Source organism: Nelumbo lutea, chromosome 1 (genome assembly GCF_056320005.1).
Source record: "Nelumbo lutea isolate HS-2025 chromosome 1, American lotus-T2T, whole genome shotgun sequence".
NCBI lineage: Eukaryota > Viridiplantae > Streptophyta > Magnoliopsida > Proteales > Nelumbonaceae > Nelumbo > Nelumbo lutea.
In genome coordinates this window covers 201,991,257-202,016,285 of record NC_142684.1, presented here as the reverse complement: position 1 = coordinate 202,016,285, position 25,029 = coordinate 201,991,257, and the positions used below count along the sequence as shown (strand labels likewise).

At 39.2% G+C, this 25,029-nt stretch overlaps 1 protein-coding gene across 18 annotated transcripts in view; it reads right to left on the bottom strand.

Annotated features, from left to right (window-relative positions):
• The window catches only part of LOC148880407 (uncharacterized), a 68,969-nt gene extending 44,585 nt beyond the window's left edge, over positions 1 to 24,384 (bottom strand). For 11 of the 18 annotated variants that reach the window (XR_016104558.1, XM_088962287.1, XM_088962286.1 and 8 more), the window contains exons 1-8: positions 23,698 to 24,384; positions 23,441 to 23,524; positions 21,267 to 21,340; positions 21,080 to 21,113; positions 20,052 to 20,110; positions 12,276 to 12,390; positions 5,879 to 5,916; positions 5,674 to 5,772 (exon numbers count right to left, since the gene is read on the bottom strand). Coding sequence is in view for 17 of the 18 variants with exons in the window: in XM_088962287.1 (XP_088818413.1) it covers positions 5,674 to 5,772; positions 5,879 to 5,916; positions 12,276 to 12,390; positions 20,052 to 20,110; positions 21,080 to 21,113; positions 21,267 to 21,340; positions 23,441 to 23,524; positions 23,698 to 23,838 (644 nt within the window). In the remaining variant the exon portion in view is untranslated. The remainder of the gene's footprint in view (positions 1 to 5,673; positions 5,773 to 5,878; positions 5,917 to 12,275; positions 12,391 to 20,051; positions 20,111 to 21,079; positions 21,114 to 21,266; positions 21,341 to 23,440; positions 23,525 to 23,697) is intronic. The other 7 variants (XM_088962297.1, XM_088962296.1, XM_088962298.1 and 4 more) reach the window with 1 other exon arrangement.
• Between the last annotated feature and the right edge of the window lie 645 nt (positions 24,385 to 25,029).

Genomic DNA, 25,029 nt, shown 5'->3' with positions numbered 1-25,029 from the left:
TCATTAATGTCTTTTGTAAGGATTCTTTTAAGCCAAAGATTCAACAAGATGATCTACATTCACCCTCTACTTTTGTGGTGAGTGTACTTAGAAGAATGGTTAATAGAGCTGAATGGTATAGCCATTGAAGAGGCTTCAGAATTTGGAAGGATAATGTGGTTAATTATTATCATTGTCATCAGCATATACTTTGTACAACTAAAAGTGTAATGAATTTTTAAAATAACTTATGAAAAAGGCCTTTTCCTCCACTTCCCTCTCATGTCTCCCCTGTTTGACAGTAGAAGTTCACTTTCTATCATGAATACTCCTGATGCTACAATGCATAGCAGCAGTGTTTTGGAATGGTAGAATACTGATGTATTTCATTCTATTGCCAATCGGCCTATAATAAGCTGCTGCAATAAATAGAAAGAAGAAAAAATAGAAAGAAAAGAAAATAGAAAGTAGAAAAATAGAAAGAAAAGAAAATAGAAAGTAAAGAATAGAAAGAAAGAAATAGAAAGAAAAACTTTCTAAATCAATCCTTCCACAATCCTAAGAATATATACAATTCTATTTTTACACAACTACCAAATATAGATATGCACCAGTAACCCCACGTTTTCCAACACTCCCCCTCAAGCTGGTGAATAGAGAATCCTCCATTCCCATCTTGGCTATAATTCTCCGAAAGTCTGTACTATTGAGCCCTTTAGTAAGTACATCGGCCAGTTGTCCTTTTGTAGACACATAGGGAGTGCAAATCAACTTGCTGTCCAGTTTCTCTTTTATAAAGTATTGGTCAATTTCGATGTGCTTCGTCCTGTCATGTTGAACAGGATTGTGAGTAATATTGATGGCTGACTTGTTATCACAATATAGTTTCATAGGCTCTTCTCGTGGAATCTTCAGGTCTTCTAAAATTATCTTCAACCAAAGTAATTCACACACTCCTTGTGCCATAGCCCTGAATTCTGCCTCTGCACTTGACCGAGCCACTACATTTTGCTTCTTACTCCAAGTGACTAAGTTTCCTCCCAAGAAGGTACAGTAACCAGAAGTGGACCGTCTATCTATTGGAGATCCTGCATAATCGGCATTTGTATATGCTTCAAGAGTCAGTCCCCCATTTCTTCTAAATAAAACTCCTTTTCCTGGATTGGGTTTCAAATAGTGCAGAATTCGATGAGCAACCTGCAAATGAACTTCTTTTGGATTATGCATAAACTGACTTATTACACTTACAATGTATGCAATATCTGGCCGTGTATGTGCAAGATAAATGAGTTTTCCAACCAGTCTTTGGAACATCTCCTTGTCTACACTTGCATTCTTGCTGGCTTCTCCAAGTTTATGATTGGGATCTATAGGCGTGGAAGCTGGTTTACATGCCATATTTCCTGTTTCTCTCAAAAGATCAACAACATACTTTTGTTGAGAGATAAAGATGCCTTGTTTAGAATGTGCAACTTCAATTCTGGGAAAATACTTTATTCTCCCCAAGTCTTTTATCTCAAATTCTCTAGAAAGGTAGTTTTTCAATGCTTCCTTCTCCTTTTTATCATTCCCAGTAATGATTATATCGTCCACATAGACTAATAGTGTAGTAACTCCCCCTGAGGCTGTGTGTTTGATAAACAATGTGTGGTCACCTTGACTTTGCTTGTAACCTGTACTAAGCATCACCTTTGTAAACCTTACAAACCATGCTCTCGGAGATTGTTTGAGGCCGTATAGTGCTTTCTTCAACCTACAAACTTTTGTTCCCCTTAATGCCTTCTCCAAAACCCGGTGGAATGTCCATGTATATCTCCTCTACTAGATCACCATGGAGAAATGCATTCTTTACATCAAACTGTTGCAAATCCCAATTATAGTTAGCAGCCAAAGACAACAACACCCTTACTATATTCATTTTAGCTACTGGAGCAAAAGTTTCCTGATAATCTACCCCATAAATCTGTGTATATCCCTTGGCTACCAGTCGTGCTTTGTACCTTTCTAACGACCCATCAGATTTGTACTTAATTGTGAACACTCATTTACAACCTGCAGTCTTCTTGTTTCTTGGTAGATCCACAACTTCCCATGGGTTGTTCTTTTCTAGTGCCTCCATTTCCACTCTCATGGCTTTTCTCCACTCCTTATTAGAGAGTGCCTCGGCTAGAGTATTAGGAAATGGAATGGTGTTAAGGCTAGCTAGAAAACTTTTATGGGATTTAGAGAATCTTAGGAATGACACAGATTTGGCTAAAGGGTACAATGGGCGTTTGGTACATTCTCTGGTTCCTTTTCTCAGTGCAATAAGTAGGTCATTCTCAGACTGTGAAGGTGCAGGTTCAGGTTCTGCATATCCCTCAATTCCAGGATTAGGAGTTGAATCTTGGACCTACACAAGTTGAGGATCTAGATTTCTTCTCCTAGAGTAAACCTACATATCTCACAACATCATACACATCATTGGTGGGCTTAACAGTGTCTGAATTTGGTTCAATGGTCGGGTTGTTTGACTCTTGTTGAGACTCGGGAATGTGGGGCTCAGAGGATTGTGACTCAGAGGACTGTGAAGAGGGTAATACATCGAATGAGAGTAGACCCGAGGCCTTATCTTCCATTAATGAGGGCTCCCCCTGAAGATAAGTTTGAGTGAAAAAGGATAGTCCCTCCTCAAATGTGACATTGATGAAAGTGTAGAATTTTCTGGTGGTTGGATGATAACATTTATAACCTTTCTGAGTTGGGGAATATCCCAAGAAGACACACCTGATTGCTCGTGGATCCAATTTTCCCTTATTATGGACATGAACAAAGGCAGTGCAGCCAAAAAATTCTTGGTGTGAGATTATTTGAGGTTCGAATATCAGGGTAGAATTGAGAAAGGACTTGTATTGGGCTTCGATTGTCAAGAACTTTAGATGGTAGTCTATTTATGGTGTATGCAGCAGTAAGGACAGCTTCCCCCCAATATTGTTTTGGCACCCGGTTTTAAAAGAAAAAGGCTAGGGTGGTTTGCAAAAGATGGCCATTTTTCCTCTCAGCTATCCCATTCTGTTGGGGAGTGTTAACACAGGAGGATTCATGCACAATGCCTTCTTTCTGAAAAAATGGGGACAAATTCTTATTAAAATAATTTGTAGCATTATCAGATCAAAACCTTTTAATTCTCACACCAAACTGAGTTTGGACCATGTTATGAAAGTTGGGAAGAATGGTACCCACATCAGATTTAGACTTAAGAAGAAAGATCCATGTGACCCTAGTGCAATCGTCAATAAAGGTGACAAACCATATAGAACCAATAATGTTGGGAATTTGAGAAGGGCCCCATATATCCGAATGAATCAAATAAAAAGGAGGTGAAGATCTTTTATTGTTGATTGGGAAAGAAACTCTTTTGTGCTTAGCAAGTTCACAAACATCACAATGAAAGGTTTCAATATCAATTCCTTTAAACAAGGAAGGAAGCATTGTTTTTAAAACAAGAAATGAAGGATGACCGAAACAGAAGTAATGACGCCAAATTAAATCTTTATTGGAGGTAGATAAGAATGACTCGTGTGTGACATGCATAACAGTGTGAGATGGTTTGCTGGTTGCTTTAGGTAGTAGAGTCCATCCCTTTCCTTAGCAAGTCCAATCTTCTTCCCCAAAACCTGGTCTTGAAATACCCAGTAAGAAGGAAAGAACACAACATTGCAGTTCACATCTTGGGTGAGTTTATGTATAGAGATAAGGCTAGTGGATGACTTAGGAACATGAAGCACATTTTTAAGCAATAGGGATGGAGTAATTTGAATATTCACAACCCCTGCCACTGTGGTGAAAGAACCATCAGCAACAAAAAATTTTCTATTACTAGGACAGAGTGTATAGGTGAGAAAATGTAGTGAAGAGGGTGTCATGTGGTCAGTAGCTCCAGAATCAAGAATCCATGGAAAAACACTAGCCGAGGCATGCAATCCTAGAGATAAAGACTCACCTGAAAGAGCAAGAGAGGTAGAACCACTTCCTGGTTTCAAGGATTTCAAGAAGCTCTTTAGCCTTTCAATTTCTTCATCATTAAATGGTCCCTGACTTGAGTGCTGTTGAATACCTTTTGAAACTCCTCGATTTCCCCATTCCTTACTAGATGTGGGAGGTTTCCCATGAGGTTTTCAGCACCGATCTTTTGTGTGTCTGGGCTTCTTGCAATAGGTGCACCAAAGGTTATCGTTAGAGTCACCGATAGTTGTGTCACAAGCCAAGTTGTGATTGTTCTCACCCTTTGAACCACTGTAACTTCCTCCCCTTGCCACCATGGCTGAGCTTTCGGGGTCTTTAGGCTCAAGCATGATTCCACGGCGGCTTTCCTCAACTCTGACAAGGGCTATGACTTCATTCAATGGAGGCACTTCTTCTTTGCCAAGAATTTGTATTCGGACCTGATCAAATTCAGCATTCAGTCTGACCAAAAAATCATACACCCTATCTCTTTCAATAAAATTCTTCAAGATCACAGCATCATCAGGGCACTTTGTCTCAAGAACCCGATAATGATCAAGCTCATGCCATAAATTTTGCAGTAGATTTGCATACTCTGTAACACTTCTGCTCCCTTGTTTGACCGCCATTGTCTTCACTTTGACCTCATAGACACGAGCAGCGTCATGGGCTTTGGAATAGGTTTGTCGAACAGCATCCCAAATAGCCTTTGCAAAGGGAAGAAACATACAAGTATCACTGATATCAAGTGTCATTGAACTCCACAACCATGTCATAATCATAGAGTCCTCTTCATCCCAAGCATCAAAATTTGGCTCGCCCAACTTTGGCCCTGTTCCAAGAAGGTGACTAATCTTTCCTTTTCCCTTCAAATAGGTATGCACTAGTTGTGACCACTTCAAGTAGTTCTGGCCATTCAATCTATATGTTGTCTGAATATTCTGCAAATCACCAGTGTGAGGATGAGAATTTATTGCTCCTTCACCGGTTTGGACGGGAGCACTTGTTGCAGTCATGTCGGACATTGTTAATGGAGGAAAAATAAGGCCAGCAGGAAAGGAGAATAAAGGAGGGAAGAACTGGCCGGAATAAAGGAGAATAAAGGAACACTTCTGGTTACAAATCAACACTGAAGGCTAGAAGAGAAAGACACGAAAAAATGGCAATGAAGGCCGAAAAAAAATCTCAAGGTTGACAAACCTAGAGCTCTGATACCATGTTTTGGAATGGTAGAATACTGATGTATTTAATTCTATTGCCAATCGGCCTATTTATACAGTAAGCTGCTACAATAAATAGAAAGAAGAAAAAATAGAAAGAAAAGAAAATAGAAAGTAGAAAAATAGAAAGTACAAGAATAGAAAGAAAGAAATAGAAAGAAAATTTTTCTAAGTCAATCCTTCCACAATCCTAGGAATATATACAACTCTATTTTTACACAACTACCAAATATAGATCTGCACCAGTAACCCCACGTTTTCCAACAAGCAGCACCTTCCCCCATCCCCCTCCTCTCAGGGTCCTCTCTGAAGCTATTTGCTTGGGATGATTTGTACATTCTCTTTTTGTTTCTTGGGATACTTACTTTCCACATCGAATATGCTACTACAGGCATATTTTGACAACTTACATTATTCAAATCAAAAGTGTATACTCTAAAAACAAAACTAATAACCAAATAATGAATTGAATATAGTAATATTCACTCACTTGTATTGCAACTTGCAAGAGCAAGTGACACCCTTAGATTTGTTTCTTTTATGAAAGTGATACTTGTTTGATTCTCTCTCATACCAATTATCCAATTTTCTACAAAAAGGAAGCATCCTTTTCTGAACTTTATGTTGTTTATGCATCTGGATACATAATACAAATGGATAAATAAGGGAAAAATAAATAAAGCAGCTTCACATACTCTGTTGATGTGCGTAGCAATTCATATACCATAGCAGTCTGCAATGAAAAAAAAAAATACATAAATACCAATAAAAGCATATTATACTTCAGAAAGTCCAAAGAGAAAGAGAGAGCTCTTTGCCACAGAATCCTACCACATGCCATGAATAGGGTTGATCATCTAAAGAAGATTACTTTCAGCAATATATATATTCCAAAGCAAGCTTGCACATTTCGGCTTTTAAGACACCAAAGTAGGCTCGTAAAAATCAGGAACCTTATATGTGGAAGCATTGTTGGTCCCAAAAGAGATCCATGTATTCCCCTCTCTAGCATCTATTCATTGGCCAAGTTTCAATGCAACAGCCCCAGCTACATGACCAAAATTAACTCTATTGTTAGAGAATAAAACCTATTCAAAGACCTCACTTAACAGCTTAAGCTTTTAGGTCGAATGGTTCTTTGAGATGGTATCAGAGCCACTTTGACCAAGTGGTCTAGTGTTCGATTCTTGTCAACCCCATTATAATTAATTAAGTTTTAGCACAAGGTATGGGTGGGGCTGTGTTGTCCACGCTTCAAGCCCAATGGGTTTTCGTGTGAGGGGGCATGTTAGAGAATAAAACCTATTCAAAGACCTTGTTAAAATAATGTTAAAATAATTTAGTTACTGATGTTAGGGCCTGTTTGGCTTATTAAAGTGTTTTTTATTTCGTTTTTTCTTTCTGTTATGCTTGTTATTGTACTCAGGGGCACAAGGGTCTTTTCCCTTGTTATTTTTGCCGCCCTTTATATACTAAAATAAAGGTTGGCGCTGCCAGCACTGTTACATTGCAAAACCCTTCTTTCTTCCCTCCTCTCTTCTCTTCTCTTCTTCTCCTCTTCTCTTCTCTTCTCTTTTCTTCCTCTTAATTCTGGCCGGCCATATTGTCAAGATGGCATCAGAGCGGGAATACAGATTAAAGGAGAGCAGATCAAACAAACTTACTGAGAGAACAAATCGAATAGATTAGCAGAACCTGGGCGGAACAGAAATCTGATTCGGGGCTGAAAAAACAGCTACAACTAATACAATTCTCCCTGTTTTTTCTCTTCTTTACCCTCCTTGGTCAAGTACCGAGTGAAAACCCTATGAGTCTAGGCGGCTGAATGCTGTCGAATCTGTGCACCTCCTGCTTTTTTGGATCGTGTGATCCTGTTCATGTGTTAAGACAACTGTAGGTCGAAGATGACCTGTCTACTCAATGGTTTGATTTGACTATAAGTAAGAAGGATCTCTCCTGTTGATTAGTGGTCGTTAGACATTCTGGAATTCTGGTAGATTGGGACTGTTAAAACTATGCAGGTTTAAAATCTGCCGAATACTACCTCTGTTTTGTCCGGAATTCGGTACTGTTTGTGCTCAACCTAGTTGTTAAACCCAAGTGTGTGAGTGTGACTGAGTGGAGCATTGTTTTGTGGAGTAAGGAGGGGTCCTAAAGTCCAGTGTTTGGGACTGATTTACTGTTTGACCATGTCGACTAAGAATTCTGCTACTTCAGAGATTACAGGGAGCCACAATGGAGTGAGTGGGGGAATGGATATGAGCTTTCCCATGGTTGTTATTCCCTTTTATGGTCTGAATTACCTAGAGTGGTCTAGGGGAATAAAACTCTACATCACTGCTAGGGGGAAAATAGGATACATCAATGGGAGAGTGAAGGAGCCGAAGTATGGAAGTGTTGAGCATGATAGGTGGAACCAAGAGAAAAGTATGGTGATGTCTTGGCTCTTGGTTTCAATGCTGCCACAAGTAAGGAAGACATTTATGTGGGCTGAAACTGCTTGTGAGATATGGGAACAAGCGAAGGCCACCTATTCAGAGCAGAGACACTATGCCAAGATATATCAACTACAAGCTGAATCCTCTACTTGCAAGCAGGGGGAGAGGAGTCTCTCGATGTACTATTCTGGTTTGACATCAATATGGAAAGAACTTGATCACTATCAGAATGTAAATTGGAAGTGTGATGAAGATGCAAAGGCCTATAAGTCACTTGTATCTCAGCAACAAGTGTTTGCCTTCCTCCTAGGGCTGAATCCGTCATATGAATCCATCAGGGTGCAAATCTTGGGTAGTAAAGACTTGCCATCAGTTCAGGAGGTGTATGCCTTGGTACAGTCAGAAGAAAGCAGAAGAAGTGTGATGAATGGTGTAGAAGGGGAGTCAGTTGCCCTAACTGTCCGGGGAAACTCAGATACAAATGTCGGAGGTGGTTTTAAAAAGGGTGACACTCAGAAAAAATCAGATGATAAGAGAAAGCTTTGGTGCACTCACAGCCAGAAGACACAACACACGAAAGATACATGTTGGGATCTCCATGGAAAACCTAAATGGGCACACGATTTGGGTAAGAAGTCAGCACCTGATCAAGGCAAGAAATCAGGCCAGCATAATCAAAAAAGATATAACTCAGCTAATATGGCATCGACAGAGACTAGTTCTTTGGTAACTCAGGAGAGACATCCCAATTCTGACCCTAAGGAAGATATTATCAACTCCTTCCGTGAACATTTGGAATTGTATGGTAGGATTCTCCGCCAGATGGATTTTGGGCCTACTCCTATCTCATTTGCGTCTACATCAGGTAATGCCACAGCCTTCCATGTGTCATCTCATACTACTAATTCTCCTTGGATTATTGACTCCAGAGCCTCAAATCACATGACTGGTAAGTCTAATTAATTTGTTTCAGACTTATAACCTTCTCTCTAGGAGAGATAAGGTAAGACTGGCTGATGGTTCTTTTTCTACCATAGCTGGCCGAGGCACCATACCTCTCCCACTTGGCCTTACTCTTCCTAATGTACTGCACGTTCCGAAGTTACCTATTAATTTGCTATCTATTAGTACTCCGACTCACTCCTTGAACTGCTCAATCACTTTTTTCTGTCTTCATGTGTGTTTCAAGGTTTGACCTCGGGGAAGACGATTGGTAGAGGAAGCATGGTGGATGGTCTCTATGTGTTGGAGAATAATGCTAGTCTAGTGGCGACAAAGTCCACAAGTTCGTCAAGTGAAAGTCAAGCCTATTTATGGCATAGACGTTTAGGTCATCTTTCTTTTGAGTCATTAAAAGTTATGTTCCCAAAGTTGTTTGAGTCATTGTCAGTGAGTCAGTTATAGCGTCAAACTTGTCAGTTGAGTAAGCATTGTAGAAGTTCTTTACCTTTACGAAATAAAAGATCTGAATTTTCATTTCATATTGTTTATTCTGATGTTTGGAGCCCTGTTACTCTACCTACTGCGACTGGCTATAAGTACTTTGTTACCTTGATTGATGATTAATCTAGATACACTTGAGTTTACCCTATGCAGTCTCGAGATGAAGTGCCACAAATTGTGAAAGATTTTCAACGCATGGTGTTCACTCAGTTCCAAACGGAAATCCATATCTTCTAGTCGGACAATGCAAAGGAATATTTCCATAGTGATCTCACGAAGTTTTTTGCTTTGAGTGGGTCACTTCAGCAAAGCTCTTGTACCAGGACACCCCAACAAAATGGTGTGGCTGAACGGAAGAACCGTCACCTTCTCGAAGTTGCTCGTGGCTTGTTGATTCATATGAATGTGCCAAAACAGTTCTGGATGGATGCAGTCTTGTGTGCGACATATATCATCAATCGCATGCCCTCTCGACTACTAGAGTATAAGGCCCCACATCAGCTCTTGTTCCCTACAGCCCCTTTGGGTGTCGTTGTTTTGTCCATAACCTGTCCCTTACTCGTGGTAAGCTTGATCCTCGGGCTATTCCTTGTGTTTTTCTTGGTTACCCTTTATCTCAAAAGGGGTATCGTTGCTATGATCCCATTGCTCGCAAGTACTATGTTTCCATTGATGTCTCATTCTTTGAGAATCAACCTTTTTTTCTCAGTTTCTCCTCAGGGGGAGAGTAGGGTTGAGGAGAAACAGGCGATGACTCAAATTCAACTACCTCCTTTACCCGATCCTCCTCCATTCCGAGTTTTTCTTCATCGCCTTAAGAGTCAACAGAGTTCAAGAGCCGTGGAGCCTGACACTATGCAACCAACATTATCGGATTCACCCAAGGCAGATCCTCTCATCAGCCAGGTACACTTGCTCCCATTGATATATCTGCTCCTTTAAATGTTGATTCACCTGTCACCAATGATCTTAATATTCCTATTGCTAAGAGGAAGGGTGTTAGGTCTTGTACCACTAATCATCCTATCTCTAATTTTGTGTCCTATGAGCATGTTTCGCCATCGTACCGTGCCTTTCTCTCTTTTGTGGATAGTGTCCCCGTTCCTAAGACTGTGGCAGAAGCTTTGTCAAAACCTGAATGGACAGATGCAATGCAGGAAGAAATCGATGCTTTACACAAAAATGGCACTTGGGAGTTGGTAAACCTTCCTGAAGGGAAGGAACCAGTGGGGTGCAAGTGGGTGTTCACAGTGAAACACAAGGCTGATGGAACTATTGAAAGGTAAAAGGCTAGAATGGTAGCAAGAGGCTTCACACAGGTATATGGAGTGAACTATGCAGAGACTTTTGCTCCAGTAGCCAAGATGAACTCTATCAGGATTCTTCTTTCCTTGGCAGCAAATCTTGACTGGGATCTTCACCAATTGGACATCAAAAATGCTTTCTTGAATGGTGACTTGGAAGAGGAAGTGTACATGACCCAACCCCTAGGGTTCTGTGCCAATGGCAATGAACAAAAGGTGTGCAGGTTAAAAAAATCTCTATATGGGTTGAAGCAATCACCTCGGGCTTGGTTCAATAAGTTTCATTTAGCAGTTCAACAGATGGGGTTCAAACAATGCCAGCCAGATCATACTCTATTTGTGAAAAGAGGTGAAGGTAAAATTGCAACCCTTATTGTGTATGCAGATGACATAGTGATCATAGGAGATTGGGAGGCTGAAATCCGGAGACTGAAACAACTCTTAGCCACTAAATTTGAGGTGAAGGATCTAGGCCCTTACGATAATTTCATGTAATTGAAGTTGTCCACTCTCACAAGGGCATCTTTATTTCCCAACAGAAGTATGTACTAGATCTACTAGAAGATATAGGCAAGTTGGGGGTAAAACCATTTGATTCACCTATTGAACCTAATCACCATCTGGGAGACAGTCGGGGAGAGTTTTTGAAAGATGTAAAGATGTTCCAGAGTCGTGGAGAGACTTTTGTATTTGCCTATGACCAGGCCTGATATTGCCTATGCAGTGGATGTCCTTAGTCAATTCATGCACAGCCCTAGGACAACTCACTTTGAGGCTACAGAGAGGATCTTGAAATATCTCAAGAAGTTTCCTGGAGCTGATTTGTTGTTCCAGAAACACAGTCACTTAAAAGTGGAAGTATATACTGATGCAGATTGGGTAGGAGCAGTCAATGACCGAAAATCTACCAGTGGGTATTGTGCCTTTGTAGGAGGAAACCTTGTCACATGAAGAAGCAAAAAACAAAGTGTCGTGGCTAGATCCAGTGCTGAAGAAGAGTATAGAGCGATGGCTCATGGGGTTGCGGAAATCATGTGGATATGAAATCTATTAGGTGAACTGGGTTTCGTAGTAAGCAATCCTATGTCATTCTACTGTGACAATAAAGTTGCCATCAATATTGCTGCTAATCCAGTTCTGCATGATAGGACGAAGCACATTGAAGTGGACAAGCATTTTATTAGAGAGAAACTTGAAAGTGGAGAAGTGTGTACACCATATGTCAGCTCAGAAGAACAACTTGCAGATATCTTCACCAAAGGTCTCCATCATGTGCGGCACAAAAATTTGTGTGACAAGTTGGGCATGATTGACATTTATGCTCCAACTTGAGGGGGAGTGTTAAAATAATTTGGTTGTTGATGTTAGGACCTGTTTGGCTAATTAAAGTGTTTTTTATTTCATTTTTTCTTTCTGTTATGTCTGTGATTGTACTCAGGGGCACAAGGGTCTTTTCTCTTGTTATTTCTACCGCCCTATATATATTAAAATAAAGGTTGGTGCCGCCAACATTGTTACGTTGCAAAACCCTTCTTTCTTCCCTCCTCTCTTCTCTTCTCTTTTCTTCCTCTTAATTCTGGCCGGCCATATTGTCAAGAGACCTCACTTAACAGCTTAAGCTTTTAGGTTGAGTGGTTCTTTGAGATTTATTTTCTGGGTGTATTTTAACAAAGAAAATTTAAGATTTCAATTGCTAATTCAAGGACCCCATCTGATGGATGATGGCCATGAATCAGCTACAACATCTCTCTATGTAATTGAAATAGGATAGCTCATCTAGAAAACAAACCCAACTGACCTGTTGTATGTGTCTATGTATGGCTATGTGAGTGGGGATGGATTGGTAAGTCATGTGTTACATGGGTGCATACATACGAATTTCTGCAGAAAGATGTAAACATGTCTACCTGTAAAACATTTGGCAAGTTTAGCCTTTGTGCAAGTAGGGTGGCAATTGTTGACTTCCCAACACAAGCAGTTCCACATACAAGAATTACCAATGGCACTCTTTGGTGATGAAATCTAAAAGAAGAGTAACATTAAAAACAGCATTAAAATAAATGGTAGTCCCATAGACCTCTTATCCAAAACAACTACTAGTCTACTCAATCCAAGGATTAAAGTATCAGTATGGGTATCGTAATGGACAGCTTGGATACGCTAGAGAAACACATACAAATTCCATAAATACATTAATAATACTAAATTTAAGGTCAAATGGCCACAAATAATGTATAAATGCATAGAAAATGTATATTTTAATGGTGTATATGAAAAAATATATTACAATTAACATAACAGGATGCATAAATATCATACAATTTTATTGATAATGCATCAATCAAGAGTCCGAACCACAAAACATATGCATCTATTGTATTTTAATTAATTATTTCTATTTTACTATTTTTAATTTTTTACATTAACAAAAAAACCAACCAAATATTAAATTCTCAAATGTAAATTAAAATATCAATTAATAATTTTATAAAAATATATAATCTCAACTTAATGATTAATCTCAACACAAAACATTGCACCTATTATATGCAAATTGATAATTTTTAATTACTAAAATGATTATTCCATTATTAATATTTTAATTTCTATAACTTTTTAAAATTAAAAATCATTTTTTTAGGTAAATGTAGATTAGTAGATTTGATATATTCAATTTAATATTATATTCTTGAATATTTTGTAAACAAATTTTATTTTTTTAAATAATAAATATGTTGTCATTTAATGTAAATTAAAATATTAGTTAATAACTTAAAAAATATATAAAAATTTTAAGATACATATCATGTGCAAATTTATAAATTTAAGTACTAAAATAATTATTCTATTATTAATTTTTATTTGTACAAATTATTTAATACATCACTTTATAAAATACTAATTTTGAATATCATTCTTCTTTTAGTTGGAGTTGTTAAACATAAATATATACTATTTATTTGGATTGCATTTAGACAATAAAGTTAATAAAAGTTATTTTATTTCACTTATTATCACAAGAAGATAAATAACTTAGTGGTTTAAGAACTTAGGCACTAAGCATTATTGTACGAGTTGACTTGGGCTTGAATCACCCCATTCTTGTTTTCTAGTAAAAACTAGAAAGCCGTGGACGCATGGTGTACCATTGTGTACCGGTCCATATCTATGCACATCAACTGATAAAATACAATATGGACCAATACACACCCATACCGGCCCAACATGCATGACTGGAAGGTATGCCTCCAGTCATAATGTATCCCATGCCAGTTACTAACGATACTAATACAATATACCCCGTATCGGACGTATCATATCAATATTTAAAACCTTAACTCAACCCACTAAAAATGCAAGCCTTTTAGAATACCATTATTGTGCAATATTTAATTAAGAAGAAAGAAAAAAGAAGACCCTCACATGCTAGTTTCATCCAAGGAGATAAGGTAGCAATTGGATAATCTTGAATAGGTAAACATTGAAAGTGTTTGACTACTCTCTCTCTTTGTTCGGAAAAGACCCTGGTGTTAGATTGTTGCCTAACGTCGAGCTCTTCAAGGGAGCCTACCTCATGAAACGAGAGAGAGAGAGAGAGAGAGAGAGAGAGAGAGAGAGAGAGAGAATTCCCAGAATCAATGTCTCCCCCTCTGATCTTTCTTTCATTATTTATAACTGTTATACAATTAGTTACACAAGCCTATCCACTTGTACAGTTCTGTTATGTATTTTGTTCTAGTGGTTGGCTTTCAGTTGTATTGTTTTAAAGGCTGGCGTGGCCTTTTCTTACACCTAATCACTATTTCGGTCATCTGTGTCTTAAAAGTTCCTCCTCCCTTGAAAGAGACCTTGCCCTCAAGGTCAAGGTGTGGGAATCTGTTCTGTAAATCCAAGAGACCTGACCACACCACCAATGCTTCCAGTTCGATGTGATGACCTTTGCACACCCATCTGAAGTCTGTTATATGGGTAGGTTCAGTTTGAACTTGGTCGTCTTCCGAAAATGATGGAAGGGTCGTTGTCGTTATTTCTCCAGTTTTCGGCCATTTTTTTAACAGTGATACATGAAATACAGGATGTAATTTTGACGGCGATGGAAGGTCAAGTTTGTATGCCATGGACCCAATGCGGTCAACAATCTGAAATGGGCCGAAATATCTGGGACTCAATTTGTTCCACCCGCAGCCTGCTACTGAAATTTGCTTGTATGGGTGTAGTTTAAGGGAGACTTGATCTCCAATTTGGTACTGAACTGGCCTATGCTTCTTGTTGTATGAGTTTGTCATCCATTGTTGGGCTCAACAAAGGTGGGATTTGAGCTCTTGTAACACTACATCTTGTTGGAGGAGTTGGTCTTCCAATGCTGCTACTGTCATAGAACCTTTCTCATATGGAAGTAGGGTAGGTGGGTCCCGTCCATATAGAGCCCGGAGTGGAGTCATTCCTGCTGCACTATGATAAGTGGTATTGTACCACCATGTTTTCGGCCATTTTTTTAACAGGGATACATGAAATATAGGATGTAATTTTGACGGGGATGGAAGGTCAAATTTGTATGCCACAGACCCAATGCGGTCAACAATCTGAAATGGGCTGAAATATCTGGGACTCAATTTGTTCCACCCGCAGCCTGCTACTGAAATTTGCTTGTATGGGTGTAGTTTAAGGGAGACTTGATCTCCAATTTGGTACTGAACTGGCCTATACTTCTTGTTGTATGAGTTTGTCATCCATTGTTGGGCTCGACGGAGGTGGGGTTTGAGCTCTTGTAACACTAAATCCCATTGGAGGAGTTGGTCTTCCAATGCTGCTACTGTCATAGAACCTTTCTCATATGGAAGTAGGGTAGGTGGGTCCTGTCCATATAGAGCCCGGAATGGAGTAATTCCTGCTGCACTATGATAAGTGGTATTGTACCACCATGCCCAATGGAGCCACTTGAGCCATTGTCGTGGCCTATCGCCAGTATAGCACCTTAAATAGGTTTCCAAACTCCGGTTAACCACCTCAGTTTGTCGGTCTGTTTGAGGATGGTAGCTGGTAGATTTGAAGAGCTTCACTCCTTGTAACTGGAAAAGTTCTGCCCAGAAATGACTCATGAAAATTGGGTCGCGGTCTAAGACCAGTTAGGGGGACCATGCAGCCGTGCCACCTCCTTAGTAAAGACCTCAGCCACCATTAAAGCTGTGAAAGGGTGGGAGAGAGGGCAAAAGTGGCAGTATTTGGTGAATCTTTCAACAACTACGAGAATGACAGACTTGCCATAGGAAAGGGACAATCCCGTCACAAAGTCCATGGATATATCAGCCCACACTTGTGTAGGAATTGAGAGTGGTTGTAGCAGGCCTGCTGGGCTCTGGGTATCCGACTTATACTTTTGGCAAATGACACATTCAGCTATGAATTTTTGGACAGAATTCCGCATGCCTTTCCAATGGAATTGGGTGGCTAGTCTATTGTAAGTGCACAGAATTCCTGAGTGGCCTCTTGTTGGTGATGAGTGGAATAGTTCGAGAAGCTGATGAATATGGATTGAATCCTATGTTATCACCAGTCGGTGTTTATAAAACAGCAAGTTATCACCAGTTGTTGTTGGTGCGACAGTGCATCTGCTGCTTTGTTAGTGTGCCCTGCCTTGTATTCAATGACATAATCATAGCCAAGTAATTTGGCTACCCACCACTGCTGTTCTAGGGATAAAACTGACTGTTCCAACAGAAATTTCAAGCTCTGATGGTCAATTCGTATGATGAACCTCCTCCCTAGAAGGTAAGGTCACCATCGCTGAACTGCAAGAACAACCGCTATCAATTCTCGTTCATATACTGGCCTGGCCCATCTTTGTGATGTCAATGCCTTGCTGAAAAAAGATAGTGGCCTTCCTTCTTGCATGAGAACCGCACCCACTCCTTGGCTTGACACATCACATTCAATGATGAAGTCCTTTGTGAAATCTAGAATTGCGAGTGTCGGTGGAGATGAAACAGTTGTTTTTAGCGTCTCAAAGGCCTGTTGGGCCTCCATAGTCTGGCAAAATCCGTTCTTCTAAGTAAACTTGTCAAAGGTGAAGCAATCAGTCCATACCCTTTGATAAATTGACGGTAGTACCCTGTTAGGCCTAAGAAGGCCCGTAACTCCTTGACATTTTGAGGTTGGAGCCAATTTATCATTCTTGCGATTTTTTCTGGGTCTGCTACTATAGTGCCATTTTCAACCACATTCCCAAGGTAGTGTACCTGAGTTTGTCCGAACGTGCACTTTGACTCCTTTGCAAAGAGTTTATGAGTCTTGAGTAATTCCAAGGTAAATTGTAAATGCACTAGGTGTTCGTCCCAAGTAGCACAATAAACGACGAGTATATCATCATAAAAAAAAAAAACTAGTATAAATTTGTGCAAGTGGGGTTGAAATACATCATTCATGGGTGCTTGGAAAGTAACAGGCGATGACGTCGGTGAGTAAACCATTGGACGGCATCTGAGAAGAAGACTACGCTCAATTGCCTCGCTCGATGAAATTTTCTCACTAAGCTTCCTTTCTTAGTGGGGTCGCACGTATTTGGTGAGACCCCGTGCCCCAGAAATTGAGACGTGTATTCTCGTCGCATCTCACCCTTTCGCCCAAAACAAATCTGGGAAAATAGGAATCTTTGAAGAATATTCCTATTTTCTCATACCAGTTGCACAAACCAAACGGACTATAAGGGAACCCCCTAGAAAGTTATATTGTTTGCTAAACATGGCCACATGAAGGTAGAAGCATATACAGATGTTGATTGGGCAGGAAATGTGGATGACAGGAGATCCACATCACGTTATTGTGCTATGGTAGCTGGAAATATTGTTTCTTGGAGAAGTAAAAAGCAATCAATGGTTGCTAGATCTTCAACTGAGGCAGAGTATAGGGCTATGGACCATGGGGTTTCTAAGTTGTTATAGCTTAGATATCTCCTTGATGAGATGGGTGTTTCATGTGACGAGCCAGTGTTGTTGTATGCTATTAACATTGTTCACAACACGGTTCAGCATGATAGAGCAAAGCACATTGAGGTAGACAAACACTTTATACGGGAGAGAGTGGCTTCAGGAGAGGTGTGCCTTCCTTTCATTGCATCAGAAGAGCAGCTAGCAAATTTTCTAACTAAGGGAGTTCCAAAGGCAAAGCTTCAACATCATGTAAGCAAGCTAGGCATGGTTGACATCTATGCTCAAGTTGAGGGGGAGTGTAGTGAGAATGGACTGGATGGGCCTTAGTGTTTTTATTTCTTATAAGTAGTGTTTAAGGTTATGTTCGTTGGTTATGGGCCTTTTTTTTGTTTTCTTTAATTATTTCTTTAGTGTTGGCCGCCCCCATTAAGGGCATCCAAGTAATTGCACTTAATTTTAGAATTAAGTTAAAAGAGATCAAGGGGGCTAGAGAGAAAAGTTCGAACTCTTCTTTTCTCTCTTCCCTTCATTTCTTCCACAACCTACTGCTGAAACCTCTTTATTCTCCTTTCTCTTCTTTTCTTTCTTTTCCTATATTTTCTGAATTACTACAGGTGTATTTCTCAACTAGAGCATCATTCCATTTTCCATTTTCTGGGGAATTTGGAAAGAAAGAAACAGACACATCTTTGGAGTAGGGATGGAAATCTCTACCCTATCCAGTGGATACCCACCTTGATGGGGTGGGTTTTATTGCTTGAAAGACGGATCTTGGGGCAAGACAGGTTTTTGGATTCTACAAATCGTACGGGTATGGGTAGGGTATAGTATTAGGCTAAACCTCACCCTCCCCAACCTGCACATTGTTGGAAAGCATATGAACTTTATGTATTAGGTGTTGAATGTAATAATCTTTTGAATTTTATGTGAACGATAATTGATAGCTTGTACTTTTTACATGTCTTAATCAAATAATTGGAAATTTTGTTGTTTGTTCATGTTATTTTACTTATTTGTTCCTTATATATAACAAGAAATAATAGAAAATTAGGATGTGGGTTCTAAACCCAACCCGCCCTACCCTCGAATGCAGGGAGGGTTTTGCATTTTCATGTGTGGGGAGGGTTTGGATCAACCCACTATGGGTTTTGGTGTGATTATAGATTGGGAGATTTTGGGAGGTGAGTAGGGTCTAGAATTTACAAAACCCTCCCCGAACCCGCCCCATTGCCATCCCTACTTTGGAGAAAAGTATCAGTATCAAAGAAAACAAGTTGCTGATATATGCTCTCTAGTATGGAGTGGTCTTTATCCCTTCCAGAATTTAAAAACGTGAGTAAAAATGATTTTGGAAACAAATTGTTGTCATCCTTGAGTTTGGATATTGGGATTGTTTCAGTTCCATTTTTTTCTTTGGTGAAACCTCATCACCTTAAGGTGATCCCAGATCTTATAGGTGTAGTCACAGTGTATGAACAAGGAAACATTTTATCAATAATAAAGAAAATGATGATGAAACAAAGAATGAAATCGTCAAGGCTTCCAAGAAGAAGAAACCAAAACCAAATGGGACACCAAAAGAAACACCCTATACATACATGAACATACCAGAAACAATCTCAACTGAATGTCTGCAGGGAAAGTGACCCCCAATATAGTTCATCCTCCCTACCCCACATCTAGCCAAAATACCAAGATTTGGCTGATCATGTCACTCATTGGAAATTTGGAATGAGAAGTACACTCTCTGGCCCCAAATCATTTATCTCTCTGATGTGATGTTGCATTGGCCATGGCAATCACTCCATCTCTTATCCATCCAACAATAGTTTGTGAATCATCTTCCACCATCACAGTGATATTGCACCAAATCTCAGGGAAACATCAATCTGAGAACCTATAGAAGTACTATTTTCTGCTCCAATAAAGTCTCCTATGCAATCCAAACCAAGTAGATTGGCAGTAACTAGTAAGTCTACTGCTTCTAAAAGCTGTTCCTATCCCTGAAGACTGACTTCCCAGGGAGGAGACATGAAAATTGAGCTTGACCAAACCATATTAGCCATCTATTTTAGGACTTATAGGTGTAGGGGACTCCAGAAAAGCAGAAATTTTGGCAGTTCTACAGGGTTTGAGGCTGAGCAGGTCTCTTAAGTCTTAACTCTTAACTTTAGTAACATGGTGGTGGAGGGAGATCTATCAAGGTTGTGGAATGGCTAAGGAACAATTGCCAAGGGTACATATAAATGTACAGGAATTTCACACAAATGCCAATTGTGGAGGACTCCAAGACAAATGGTAGGTTGGCTACGACAGAACAAAATAGGATCTTGGTTTTCAGGCATACATTGAGGTGAGCCCAGATCTCCTGCAAGCAAAAACTCTGCGTACATATCATCCAACCACACATTAGGAATATCTCCATTACATGTATGTTAAATTCATGGGGAGTTGTTCCCAATGTGCATCTGGATTCCCATGCTTTCAGAGTTTGTGCAGATTCCTCGCTTACAGGGAATCTGGCACCACTGAGGGAGATTAATCATTTGGTTGAAGATTTGAACACAAGCTACTGTTGGCTACTAAGACCAGCCAACTCTCCACTAATTCATAACAAGATTACAAAAGCATGGAATACAGTAGTTATTTGTCTGCAGAAAACACCCAGAGGGCATCTGCAAAAAGTCTGAATTCAATTCATGGAGACAATCTGCAATACAAAAAGAATGAAAGCAACTTCTAGAGAAGCTCACTTACCTGGTCATCATTTTATAACGGTTTATATATTCTTCCCCATATCCACGCCTCTCCATAAGCTGCAAATAAAGCCCCATTGGTAGGCAATCAAATGTAGAATCTTTGAAGTAAAAAATTTATCTGGGAAGATCACTAGGTTACATACCAATAAGTTTCGGCAAAAGCTTTCTTTCACCAGTTAAGATGATTTCATCTTAATCATGAACAACACATGAATTTTGAGACACATTAACAACAAACATAGAATTTCATCTTTTCTCCAATTTAAATTCCTCTCAATATCTACATCACAACTCACAACCATTTGAAAACCTAAATATTGATAAAGATAAACTACCTCTAAGACCAGACAAAGCCACCCAAAGGAATGTAGTTGGAAATTTCTCATGGTTACCTTTTCCTAAAAATAAGTTGGAAAATTTTATCAATCAAAAGAAAAAATGATTTGGAAAACTTTATTAGCTCACTTAGGCCAGAATCTGATGCATGTGTGACATAAACACTATGTCCATTTATCACAGTCCATACCAACAACTGACCTTGAACAGGCTAGAATCACCATTCTGTGGCTATTTCTTTTTCCCTTTACCATTCTTTAAACTTGGTAGTGGATGTAATAAGATGTCTACAATCAATTAGGACATGCAATAACAGGCTTCCATATGCATCTGTCTTTGGAAGAGGAGATCTGGAGAAGTACATCATAATATAAGACAGTTTTGGTGTCTTACAGATATGCTGGCATCTAAATCTTGTGCCCAGGAATTTTGGAGATTAACCCAGAAACAGTGATATTCTTTATTGAATTTTGATTCTAACTCATTATCAGTGAAATTACTTTATGACAAGTGAAACAAATGGCAATTCTGACCTTGAATAAGCTAGAATCACCTCTAGTTTTTATGGGTCAATGAAAGTAAAAGATCATTGAAAAAAAAAACATACCAAGGCAGAAAATTACTAAGAATTGAGAAGTGCAGCTGCAAAAGTGGCAAGTACCTTAAAGACATTTATTACCAAAAAAGTACCTTAAAGAGATTAACTTCCAAATCTGATTGGGAGCTGCGGATAACCAATACAAGCAGTCGTTAGACAATGTATCAGACTCTATGCTAGCAAAAAAGATTTTTTTTTTTTTGTGTGTGTGTGTGTGTGAAAGAGAGAGAGAGAGAGAGAGAGAGAGAGAGAGAGAGAGAGAGAGGAAGGGAGACATACACATCCAGAAGACTGTTGTCTATAAGTAACTTCTTGAGTTCCAGAGCAATTTTAATAGCAACATGATTAGGGATCTGAAATCAACAATCCACCTTTTGGTTAGATTAGAATAATCCACTCAAGTCATAAATTGCCACCCAAATAGAAATACAAAAAATAACAACCCTTGAAAAGATATCTGAGAAATGTTCACCAACTTGGAGAAACAAATTTCCTCAAAACGTGATTGGCATATCAGAAGAGATTATAAAATGAAAATTTAGTACAAAAAAACAAAATAAAGTGATATACTATTGTTAAGCAAGAAGAAAATAACTTCTGAACAGGAAAAAAGTCTTCGTGCCTCGAGGAACAACAGAGTGTAATAAGATTCTCTCAAACAAGCTCACAAATTTATCCCTTTAACATTAACAATTGAATGAAGTGAGTTATTAACTCTGAGCGGTGAGGTTATGGTAATCTAAGAAATATCAATACTTCTATGTGGTAAGCTTACCGCTAAAAACACTACATTGCAATCAAATCCTCAATACAAACATGTAGGGCATGTTACAGAATAACTGACTACAGAAAACTGTACCAACATGATATGATACAAAGTGACAATTTTTGTTTTGATCATTATTCCATTATATGATCTAGTAATTTATTAATGAAGTAATAAAACAGAAGAAAATTAGAAATCCAACTGTTCACATTGATCATATAATGGGAATACAAAAAATTGAGGATATCCTAGGAAGGGAGCATCCAATCCATCTCAGACCTTGCCTATCAAAATAAATAAATAAATAAATAAAACATCTCTCAATTCTGTTTGTTGTCTTCTCTTCCATCCTAGATTATTCTGACTGATTACAATAATATGACTTCATAGTAAAGCATCTATCAGCAAACTCCTTACACCATGTAGCATCCAGAAAAGGAGAAATACTTGAAGCTTCCAACCTGATAAATACATTTATTTATTGCTCAAATTCTCTATCTAAAAAGGTCTTCTAAATGTTGGGCACCACGCAAACTAACCATTACTTCAGAACATTAAGCACTCTCATGAGGAGGCTTTTGAACTTGCCCACATCAGAGTCATCATCACTGCTTCTGAGAGAGGGAAATGTTCATAGGCATTTGAGTTGATGTGCCACTGCAAGTGTGGCAACCCATTGCTTGGTCCAGACTCAAGCGTGATAGTCGAAGATCATTCCCCCTAGAACAAACACCATCAAACTTAAAGTTGATGGATGTTCCCTTGTTAAACAGTTAAACCCAGGCCATCAGTTATATGTGGGGCCTGCTAAAGAAGTACGGGTGAGGGCCAGGAGGCTATTCTTGATTATTCTGGACCTATCAGTGAAGGAGACCCTGTGATGGTGGAGATCCTATCCCTGCTTCAGGGGATTTATAGACCCCAGATAGGTAGGACCAATATTGGGTAATGGCCTTTCTTTTCTACATGGGATTTTAGAGAATTATAGTAGAGATTAGAGGATCTCAGAGGATATCCAAATCGTGATTAGATTCATCAATTGACCTATGGAGGCTGAGCCACTAAATCAAGCAAACTGGATCTTTTTCAATGAGGCTGAGCTCCAGGGGACGTCAAGATCCACTCACTCAATTATTGATAGGCTATCTAGGGAAGTAAATACTAGATAGATAATCTTTGTACTAGGTTCTTTACCAGGGGCTCATGTTTTGGTTGTTTTCTTTTTCGTTGAAAGGGTGTTCATTGTCTTTATGGATGGCCTCCTTTTATCCTGGAGAACCAAAATGGGTTTCTTATAGATATTTGTCAACTACAAATAACAGCAGCAGAACGCAGAATTCACATTTTGCAATTGCAATTTCTCTCTTTTTTCATTGGTCACCTTTCCGTGTTTTTTTTTTATCCTCTCTCTATGAAGCTATTTGCAGTTAATATTGACAAGGAAAAACAAAATTACTTCCTCCCAGAAAGTAAAATTGATAGAGAATTCAACCACAACCATCAATAACAGGGTAAATATAAAACAAGTTAACAGGGGTAAGGATCACGTAAAAAGAAAAGAAAAGAAAAGAAAGAAAAAGAAAAAAAAAAAACTCCTAAGTACTAATGGCAGAAAAGGAAACAAGATCATCAAGAATAAATAATAAATACATAAAAACGGGAAAAAAAAATTATGGGGTGTCAGCACCTTAGTGACAGTCAACATTCTACTGAGGAGAAATCTGGATAGAACATAGTAGTGATCCGCATTATCGCCAAGCCATACCTTTACCTGATTACCGAAGATGGCACGCATCGAGTGAATAAATTGAAGAAAAAATAGTGACAACATTGTTCTCATTGTATTTGAAGATGGCTTCTAAGATAAACAAAAGCATTAGAAAAATACATTAAAATTTAAAAACAGTACATTGGGCGGACTGAGCAAAAGAATCAATAAATAACCTTGACAAAATCGTATTTAGAAGAAGCATTTCGGGAAGAAGGATTTGAGCCAAAGGGCAGAGATAATTCGCCCTTTTTATCTGAGCCTTCTCCATCAGCAGGAGGATTTGATATCACTAGCACCTTCTTCCCTTTCTTCATTGATTCATTCTCCTCCCTATCCCTCTCTCCCTCTTTTCAAGACCGAATGAACAAACTTCCAACCTCGCCGGACTTCCTTTTCTGCATGCTTCTTGTATCTCGTCTCTCTATGTTTAAAAGCCTTTTAAGGTATAAACGAATTTCAATGGTGTATAGATTGTCGTGCACTGCACATGTATTGTAACGTGGTACCTAAAACACGTTGCACTCATGCAGAGCAATAGATCCACAATTTAAAATTCTACTGAAAACTAGGAAAAAGAATGTCATACACGGATGCTTGCAAGTTGCAACTACCCATTGGGAGGACTTACTCTCAGCTTTCAGTGAGCTGCTTTCACCGATCCGCTTTTTGGGAGGGCTTCATGCAGTGGTTTTGCCATTGCAATATAGGCCTCATGCGGAAAGTGATTCAATGAATGCATGCCCATTTAGTAGGGCTTCAGCTTTGACTGATCTGCCTTGAATGGGCTCGGATTTGCTACCCACATTTCTATTCATGAGACATTACAGTTCTCACTAGGAATATCTTTTTTTATTGAAGATGTTCCCAATATTGGCGACTGTGTTCTATGGATATGAGAATATTTTGTGGGTAGCAGATCCGGAGTGGCGTTGAATTAGCCTTTTCTAAAAAGCTACAAAAAATAGCTTTAGCAAAAGATTATTTTTGCATCTCATGTAATCATATTTTTATGCTTTCTAAAATTTTCACAAAACACGGGTTCATCACTCTCCTCGATCAATGTTGAAACCATCCTAAATGAGCTTAATTTGAGCTACATGGAAGGTGATGATGCGCAATCCGGTCACTCCTAGCTGGAAGTGATAGAGCTCTTATCTGGCGACAGGCAAGAGATACCTATGTGAAGAGAAATGAAGGAACCCGGGGTTGCTCATATGGCGGGAACACTCCGATGCTTAAATTAGTACTCAGTTGCGAGTTGGAAGAATGAATTTTTGCAAGAAGATGAGAAAGCTAGAGAGTGGTGAATATGCGATACCTTGGTCCCTGGGGGGGTTGAAGTTTTTATACACTAACACTCTGGCAGGTTTGAGGGGACTGATTCCAAATCTCTACCGTGGCGATCTGTGGTCAGGCAACGGACTCGGAGTGATTGGCTATCATCGTCAGGACTAGGGAGCAGGTGGGTTAACGTGGCCGTTGTAGGGTACGGTCCCGCCAGGCAG